This window comes from Merops nubicus, unplaced genomic scaffold, assembly GCF_000691845.1.
Source record: "Merops nubicus isolate BGI_N331 unplaced genomic scaffold, ASM69184v1 scaffold7162, whole genome shotgun sequence".
In the NCBI taxonomy this organism is placed as follows: Eukaryota; Metazoa; Chordata; class Aves; order Coraciiformes; family Meropidae; genus Merops; species Merops nubicus.
In genome coordinates, this window is record NW_008591506.1 from 58147 (window position 1) to 67882 (window position 9736).

General features: G+C 36.7%; 1 protein-coding gene across 1 annotated transcript in view; it reads left to right on the forward strand.

Annotated features, from left to right (window-relative positions):
- VEGFC (vascular endothelial growth factor C) overlaps positions 1–9342 on the forward strand; it is a gene marked incomplete at its 5' end in the record, with an annotated part of 22534 nt that extends 13192 nt beyond the window's left edge. Inside the window, 3 exons of the mRNA XM_008950285.1 lie at positions 3327–3436; positions 3687–4017; positions 8802–9342. Coding sequence (XP_008948533.1) covers positions 3327–3436; positions 3687–4017; positions 8802–8916 — 556 coding nt within the window. The remainder of the gene's footprint in view (positions 1–3326; positions 3437–3686; positions 4018–8801) is intronic.
- Positions 9343–9736: the final 394 nt, after the last annotated feature.

Sequence of the window (9736 nt, forward strand, 5' to 3'; positions counted from 1 at the left end):
CCTTCATTTAGAGGACCAAGAGATTTCATGATGTTTAAATGTTAAGGAGGCAAAAAATACTAACAGACTTGCTTTATGCAAGAACCAGTAACTAGAAGCTGAACTGGAATTAATTGTAGACATTTTTAATGAAGTGAGTGAATAGTGCTGTATGCCCAGAGATGTAAGCCAGCCCATTTTGTTTGTGTTTTTATTCAGTTCAAGCCTGGATATTTTCTGACATATTCCAGCTAAAGACAGATTATGTTCTATTTGAACTCGAATTATTGAATTTGGCCATCAAAACATGGATGATAGTTAGTGGATTAGAAGAACGTTAAGAAATAAATATATTAATATCTTAATTAATTTGCATAATTAACAGATTATAAAAAAGCAAAACTCAAGAATCAAGAATAAAGTCAGATTATATGGACTGTTTGCAGTTTCTCAGTAATTCCAGATTAAGAGCAGTTGTAATTACCAGTGCAAAAAATTTATTCTAGCCAGGAAACAGCTACCTGTAGTTAGGGAGAAGTAAGTGTTATAGATACAAGCCACTGACCAGCACTCACAGGTAGCTGGCTGTCCTGTGAGCAGGGAATCCAGCTTCAACAAAGGTAAGACAGAGTAGTACTAAATCAGAATATATGTAGGCCTCTGCTACTCTTCAGGTTTAAAATCTATGCCTTTTTACAATAAAATAGAAAAAAAACCAAACCACCAACCAAACAAAAACTCCACAAACAAAGCAAAATAGCCACCAAGCCAAGCTGAGTATTTTTAGATTCTAGAAAGGAAAGATATCTGCATTACCCTGGTGAGTGCCTGGATGCTTTTCATAATCTCACTTGGGTTTTGTAATTTGTAGTGAAGTTCTTAATTTCTTTTCAACTTCTTATTTTTCCTTAACGCTTTTATTTATAGGTTTGAGTACCAGTGAAACTTGTTTCCAAGCCACAGTTTGGAAACGTTCTTGCTTGTCACAGTGGCAGATCTGCATGTGTGCACGTATTTATGTACACGCTCATTCTAACAGGAATACAGTAATGACTTACATATGCATTACTGAAAAGAAAAGCCTGAGTCTAATCTCTGGTTTTAGGTTAGTAACACTTAGGATCTAATACAAATTCAAGGCAGGATTATGCACAGGCATGTGCTAGAAAGAAGAGAGAAATGACATGTGATACAGAATACAAGTAGCCAGTCTTTTTAAATATAAAATATATTTTCTGCACAACTTCATCCTGAGAATTAAATTCTAGGTCTTCCCTGTCGTCCTACTATTTTTCTTGTTTACTCTTTCTAAAAAGTAGTAGCTACCTCTACATACTTGTGGAGCTGAGGCATGTCAATTCATGTTAACCAGTGTTTCAGAATAGCTCCTGCATTAATGGTATCTTAAGTTGTACTCTTTTCATGTAGAATGTCGTTAAGATGTGCAGCTGAGTTAGGAACTTGTCAATTTCCTTTAGAATTTTGGCACTGTGGGGTGGGAGGGAGCAGGGGGGACTTCAATATACATAATTCAGATCAAGTCTCTATGATGCCCTTTTTTTGTCCCCATGGTTAATAGGTAGGCACTGACAAAGCTGATAAACATATTTTATATGTGGTTTGGATGTGTGTTGTACACATTAAATGTTTCCTCCTCTTGTGCATTATCTGTCCTGACACTGACAGGTAGCAAAGTAGTGTACTAATTTTTTTATTTTATTCTATTTTAATTGAGTAGTGAAATCTTTTTGCAAAGTGGATTTGCCTCTGATTCTTTTTTCTAGTCTTCCTGAACTTTGCTAAAACGTTACAATAAGTAATTTTAAAACTTCAGCCCTATCCCCCCGTAATTTTCTGTCCTAGTAACCAGAGTAGAATTTGAAAACAAGCAGACCCAGTTCCTTGTGCTGGGTATCTCAATCCTGATGCTGAAATACCTGGTCTTGTCTTCAAGTTCTGGTAACGTGGGCTTTTTATCAACATTGCCTTCTCATGAGTTCATATGCACTTCGTGTTTTCTTCATTGTGTCACCCTGGCTTCCTTTTGTAGTTAGTTTTAAACACTGTCAGCTACAGCCAGGCTGCTTCAGGTGGGAGTTGCTGGTGGTTTTTTTTCTTTTTTTTTCACAGAATGCAATAATATGTCTGTAAGTTATCTATACTATTTCACAAGCAGAATCAGGAGGCAGGGAAAAGGACATAGGTGCCAAAGGGAGGTCATTATCAGAATGAAATCAGGAAAGACCAGCTTGATAAAACAGGGTGTTGTTAAACTACAGCAGTCTTTACAAGCAGAGTCCTTTAATGTGGTGAAGGGGAGTGGTGTATCTGAGGGATGAACAGTGTCCCAGCATGTGCATTTTTGAATGCATGAGTAATGGTGCTCAGGGGAATGAAAAGTGCTTAAAATGTGCTGCTGTAACAGATGAGGATTTTAGAAGTACCACAGAAACAGTGACACAGCCTGGATGTAGAAGTTAGACATGACTTGTTATTGTAACATCATCTGTGGTGATCAAGAAATTGCAAGTAAGGAATATGAAATTATATTATACACATAAGTGTTCTATCTGTGGTGCACCTGCTAGCTGTAAGTTCACTCATTCTTTAAAAAGGCACCAGCTGCTGTTAGGATTTTCTCCTTGCTTTGGTATCACCATCTTGGCTGCAAAACTCTAGCAGGTAGAAAGCACTAAACTGTAAACTTGTTTATTGTCTTTCATTTCTAAAGTGAAGAGGTGTTGCTGCTCAAGTCAAAATCTTTAGATTCAAGAAAGCAGTCCAGGATTTGAGTGGCTGAGGGGGAGTTAATGGCACGTAACTTTCACATAAAGGGGAAAGGAATCCGATAAGCTTATTTTATTTTAGAAATTAGAATTTTGTGTACAGCATTCATTCAGAAACCATCAACTGTTTTTTGATATATATATATGCGTGAAAACATTTTTGTACTTCAAAAACACAGAAAATTATGGCTGTTACCACCTATGCGATATTTGGCATGCAAATCTTTTTTATACTGATATATTTTATATATGAGGCTTACATTCAAGGATTAGATCTGTTTCAAAACTACATTAGGAAAGTACAAATACCAGTTTCTCAAGTTAGAGCTAAAACTTGAAATGTGAGAAAGTATCTCCAAGAAATGGTTTCTGTAACAGGGAGAATCTTAATGAGTAACAGAATTGGTAGGAGTTAAAAATAAGATTATGTTTAAGCTGAAGCTCTTAGGAAGTTTTTTGTAATGATGGGAAACAAAAGCTATAAAACAAATCTAACAGAAGCTATTTTTTTTTCCCTTGAGTTCTTATGATAGTAAATGACCAGTATATTTCATTCCACAGGTGTCACATAGCAAACAAGACCTGTCCAAAAAATCATATTTGGAATAATCAAATTTGCAGATGTTTGGCACAGCATGACTTTGGCTTCTCTTCTCACCTTGGAGATTCCGGTAAGCAGTTTTGCTTAAAAGATTGAATGTAGTTGCATGGTTTTATTTACCTCAAGGAGAGATTAAAAACTTGAGAAGTAGTCAAATCTTCTTTATCAATCTGTTACTGGTTGTTGCCTGTCTTTTGAAATACGCTGTTCTTAAAACCCCTTAAAAGGTGTGGATTTGATAAAATTTCTCCAGTTAAAAATACATGAATGGGAATGCACAAAATTCTGATAATTTTGCAACTTCTTTGCTGTATTTCTAGATACATCTGAAGGATTCCATGTCTGTGGACCAAACAAAGAGCTGGATGAAGAAACTTGTCAGTGTGTCTGCAAAGGAGGTGTGCGACCCTCCAGCTGTGGACCTCACAAAGAATTAGACAGATCTTCATGTCAGTGCCTGTGCAAAAACAAACTTCTCCCTGCTTCCTGTGGGCCAAACAAAGAATTTGATGAAGATAAGTGCCAGTGTGTATGTAAAAAGACCTGTCCTAAACATCAGCCTCTAAATCCTGCAAAATGCATCTGTGAATGTATAGAATCTCCCAATAAATGCTTCTTGAAAGGAAAAAGATTCCATCACCAGACATGCAGGTAAAAACTCAGTCTTTAGCTCTTTCACTGTGTTTAAGTTCTAAAATTTTGGGTTGTGTCATTAGCTGTCTTGTTGGATTGTTTTGTAATCTTAAGTAAGCCTCTATTCAATTCAGTTTTATCCTCTATTACTTTTACCATATTTAAGAGGAAACTACTAGGCAAAATAAGTATTTTAAAGCATGTTTAGTTTCTTATACTCTTGTTATGCTTCTCAGTACTCTTTTCTTATACTCTTAGCATAATCACATCATCTGATTATTTTTATTTTTTCTTTTGATGAAAATGCTCTGTAAGTTTAAGCTCACTGGGTTTTGTCCTACTTAAAATATGACTCTGTTTTTCCCAAGAACTGAGTGTTGCGATTCAAATAACTCAAATATTCTGAATTAGATTTAGGGTTTAGTCCTGAAAGTAACCATCATTCATTTTTGCATATCCTAAATTTTTGCATATCCTTCATTTCGCTCAGCTGGTACTAAAGATTTATGAGTGCATAAAAAGTCATAGCTCTGGCTAATTTCTGTGAAGAGTAAGCACATAGAACTATAAAACAGACCGCCCACATTCATCATTTAAAATGGGATTTGGTCAGGAAGAAAACTCTTGAATTACTTTTTATATCACAGGAGCTTTTCCTTCCACAACTGATACACCCATACGTGGTAGCAGTCTATATATAAAAATGTGAGTGACTTTAGGTTCTGAGAAACAAACAGTGTTATTTCTGCTTTGTACATTTTGTGAGGAAAGCTTTCCTGTAAAGCAAATTTGTTAAAACAAAACCAGTGCCATTTGGAGCAGAAAGATTGCTCATTTATTAATACATAGGTATTCTTTGTATTATGTTCATGAAAAATAATTCCAGAAATGCTCGAGCACTGGAAATGGAAAATAGTAAATTTGAACTCTTAAATGTCTGTGGTAATTTGTTCCTTATAGAAAGTAAACCTGAAGTATTTTTGGCATAAATACATTGCCATATATACACATTAGTTCATCTTAAATAAAGAAAAGATGTTTTTTTACATATTGGAATATGTAATATTCCAATATTAGGAATGACATCTGTGTTGATGTCTCAAAAATAAGGGAAAATAATAATAACTGGCATTACCTGTTTTCTTGTGTTTGGCTTTTGAGTGCAGTAGAGGAGTGGTTAGAAGCATAAGAAATACTTTCTTCTCTGTGATTCAGTTTTTATTTCAATGTTATGTTTGCAGAGGAGAAGAAACCCACCTGATCACAAGCTTTAGCACATTACAGACCCTTTGCACTAGTGTGCACTTTGTTCTACACAAATACAAACCATGTGTATTTCCAAAGAACATTCACAACTGAAAAAGTCAGTCATTTAAAAAGCTTAATAGCATAATAGATATCTGATGCCACCTCTATTGATTTAAAGACTCAGTATCTGAAGGAGGGAATTAATCCCAGTTTTCTCTGTGGTGTTGTGGTTGAGGACGATAACGAGTTTCAGTCACTTTCTCGCTTTGAAGGACAATGTGATATTAAGATACTTTTAGCTAGTTCTCTTTTCTAAGCAGTTCATCTTTGTGTGGAGAAAGATTTGTATGTAGTGTTACTCTACAGCTCTACAACCAGTAGCCTTGTGGAGGCTAGCACTGTCAAAGAAAGTAGAGGATGCAATCTGTCCTCCTTAAGAAAGGACTTAGCATAGGTTTCTCACATTTTGGCTCTGTCTACCACAAGCTTTCTCTAAAAGGAATAAAACCCCTGCAAACATCCTGTTTATCCTTGGAAGAAAATTCACTTGCTGTTACAAGGCCATGTAAATGGAGGTACCAGTCTATAATTTTCTGCAAGATGCCCGAGACCTAGACATGAGCAGAATCCTGTAGCCATGTCCCAGACAGCTCCCCAGGCAGAGAAGTTGTCCTTGTAGGTTCTGGGTTTGAAGCACCAACATTTTTATGAACTGTATCTGAAATGCATCTCCTTCTAATGTTATATTCTGCTTCATAGGAAAGGAATAGAAAGTCATTTACAAAGCACAGCATAGGGGAAAAAAAAGAATAAATTAAAAAGAAAAAAAAAAAAAGCAACACCAAAAAAAAACAACCCACCATAAAACATCTGGCATTTAGGGTGATCATGCTGTTACCGCCACTAAAAGTAGCATTTCTGCTTCAGTTTCAGCTGTGGAGTTGTTAAACTGCCCAAAATGACATTACTGACCATAAATAGGAATTTGCCACTGACTCACCCAGCACTGTACATATCGACTGAACTTCTGTCTCAGCTCCAGCATGCTCAGATTGCCCTCATCAAAACAGACGTCTGTCACATTAAAGCACTCTGTAAACAACACCCAGTCCAAATCTTTTGAAAGACCTGGTCTATTGTTAAGCAGAGTTTCCTAAGGAAACCACATTTATGTAGTTACAATGACTCTGCTGCCATTCACCCTGTGCTATCACATCAAAAATTTATTTTGGTCAATTTGAGTTAAGTGGAAGTTAACAGTTCCCTAGGAGACATGAATCCTAAACAAAGTGAACTCCTCATATTTAATCATTATGTGACTGCTTTTAATTTTTTACAAAATCCTAGGTGGGTGGAAGAGGTTGGCTTTGTCTTTTCTTCTTCCTCGTCTTGCCCTTATTTCATTTTACTGTTATTCAGTTAATGCAATAATCTAACTTCCATCACAAAGACAGGCAAAAAGGCAAGTGAATTCAGTGTTTCATCCACTGTATCTCTGTGGAGTACCTTTTTCCCAGAGCAGACCTGCTGCTTGCCTGCCCCTTTGTTCAGTGTTACATCCTTCAGCAAACACCTTTTTATTTTTTTTTTCATTTTACAACTGTTCCCAAGCTTTATTGAGCAAAAGATCAGTAAGGCTTTGAGAGATTCCCATGACTGATCTGAAATATCTGTATTAAGTGGCACAGAATAAAGTTACTCCCTTTATTATAGAGCCCACACTGATGACCTGATCTACAGTTAATGACTGAAAGCACTGAACAAGATGTGACTAGTTAATAAATACCATGTTTGCAGTCTTCCTCATTCCGTATTGTTTTTCCCAGAGCCATGCTCATTGCTTGAACTAGCTGCCATAAATGAATGGAACTGTAATCCAGACCTCACATCGTAGACAAATTTTTGCATAGTAACTTGGTATCCAAAACAACACGACATATTAACTTATCTGCAAGAATTGTAAGAGTAGCCACAAGCCTGAAACAAGAATTACCTAGGGAAACATTTGCCTTAATATAGTGCACTGTAGTGCCTTTGAACTGAAGTAACTATGAATTATAGTAATAGATCATAACATCAGTGTTTCACAAGCAGGCACACATTATTTAAATACAGGCTTTAAGTATAACTGTGTTGAAATTCAAAACATATACTTTTGTCTTTTGGCTCATTGCCAGCATCTGAAAAAAATAGCCAGACTTGTACTCTGTCTCCATTATACACCAGAAAGTATTTAGCATTGTTATTGTAAGGTTATTTTAGGTCAAGTTCTTGTTTTAATAAAAAAATAAAATAGGAAAAGGAAGAGTTCAGGGACAACCACAGATACTATCTTTGTGTAAGTTCTATTTTTCAGTCAAGGAATCTGTGAAGAAAAGTTCTGCTCCTTCTTAGGTAGACGTGACGTTGTTTAATGCTCCCTTTGTGTTAAAGCTTACTTTAATCAAATAGGGACTATTTTTGCTCTCTTTCCTTTAAGATTTATCATAAATATGCAGGCTCTGATCTTACCTCAGAATGCACATAGATGCAATATGAAGTGAGATATATTCCCACTGGCCTCAAGGGAGTGGCCAGTGTAGGAGTTTGCAACTTGAAAGGAGGTATGTTCTCATTTTCAGGATCAGAGCATCGATGTAACGTATGTAGACAAACCTTTCTTGGGCTCATTGCACTAGTGAACAGGGTGAGAAACAGTCCTGGGTAGGAAGATGATAGACTTGATTATCCCCTCGGTCTGGATTGCCACCTCAAACTGTCAGCGTGCAGTCAGTCATAACAAGACAATTTGAGTATAGAGAAATATTACTGTTTTCAAAATGAAATTTTAAAAAAAACACTACTTAAGATTAGAGTGTGACTACAGCCAGGCCATATGTTAAAAATATTAATGAGTATCTGTTGCAACATATAAGAATAACTTCTGCTCAATAACATTCATTATTCTTTTGTGAAGAATAGTCCAATTACAAGGCTTCGTAAGAACATAAACAGAAGTTAAAAGATTTGTATTTCTAGGAATTAAATATCCCATCAAGGAGTGTGTTGTGGTTTGAGGCTTGGAATGGGGGCGTGACCTTCCAGCAACTGGGAGGACCCCGGGTGGGGGTGAACCATTGTATTCCCTCCCCTTCCCACACACACTCTGATAAGAGGCAGGGAGTGGTTTCTTGTTTCACTCCTGCCTTGGAGCTCGGAGAGGCAAGTTCTCCTTTCACTCCGTGGGACCCTGGAACCATTTCTGAGGGTTTTGTATATTTTATCTTTTGTATTATTCCCCTAATCTTTATATATATTATTTTCCTTACCTCCCTTTTTCGTTTTCTGTTCCTTGTTGAACAATATACTTCATTTTTTTTTAAAAAGTGTCTCTCTCTCTCTCGAGGGGGTGGGGGAGAGGCGAGTACATAGTTCTGTTCCGTGTGGGTCCTGCCCTGAACCCCTTTTTACACGGAACCAGGACAGAGTGTCAGTCTAATTGCACCCAGCTCTCTGCTGCAGGTGCATAGGAGTGAGCAGGTTACACTGACACCCCCTCTCTCTCCTGCCTCCAGTTGCTACAGACCGCCGTGCACAGTCCGGACGAAGCGCTGCGACGCTGGATTTTACTTCAGCGAAGAAGTGTGCCGCTGCGTGCCCACATACTGGAAAAGACCACTCATGAATTAGTGGAGGGAGCACTACTTGCTATTTTGGTGTACATTTTTCCATTAGAACAAAAGAACAAGAGAGACTTTGCCAATATTTGGAATTAAATGTTCACCAGAGAGCCTGTGGGACTTTCGGAGACGGACTCATGGCGCTTTTCTCGAGATGTGGAAAGCAAATGTAGAAAATAACTGGGGTTCATATTTTGTAAAGAACTCAATAAGGACTTATTTTCTGCCAATGACCAAACAGCCTAGGTTCTCCTTCTTGTGATTTTTTTTTTTTTTTAAAGAGATAATGACTATATAATTTATTTCCACTAAAACCATTGTGCAGCATTTCTGTTTATAGCAGTAACAATTGTTAAAGCTCACTGTGATCAGTATTTTTATATTATGCAAAGTATGTTTAAAATAAAATGGAAATTGTATTATATAATGGTGAGAATGTTTAATCATCTGCCTAAAGAAAGGAAGTACAATTCATCTTTACTATCAAGGTTCTTAAAAGGGGGAAAGCAGATTAAGAGAAAGCACTTTTATGAAAGGAAGATTACAGACATTTTCTCACGCCTGCTGTATATGTCATTTGAAAGAGAGTTGTACCTAGTGTTTCACGACCCAGTAATACTTCTGTCTCTAGAACAAAACTAGCAATTACAATTCATAACTAATGAACACATTGGAGATCCTGTATGTTGCCTTAGAATAAGGACTGTTTAAAGGACAGCAGCAACTGTTCACATTCCAATATATTCATGTTCTATTTTACTTCTTCATAGCATCCCTAAAGACGTTTAGATACCTAAAGATAAAGATGGTAAAAATGATCCTATAAAATA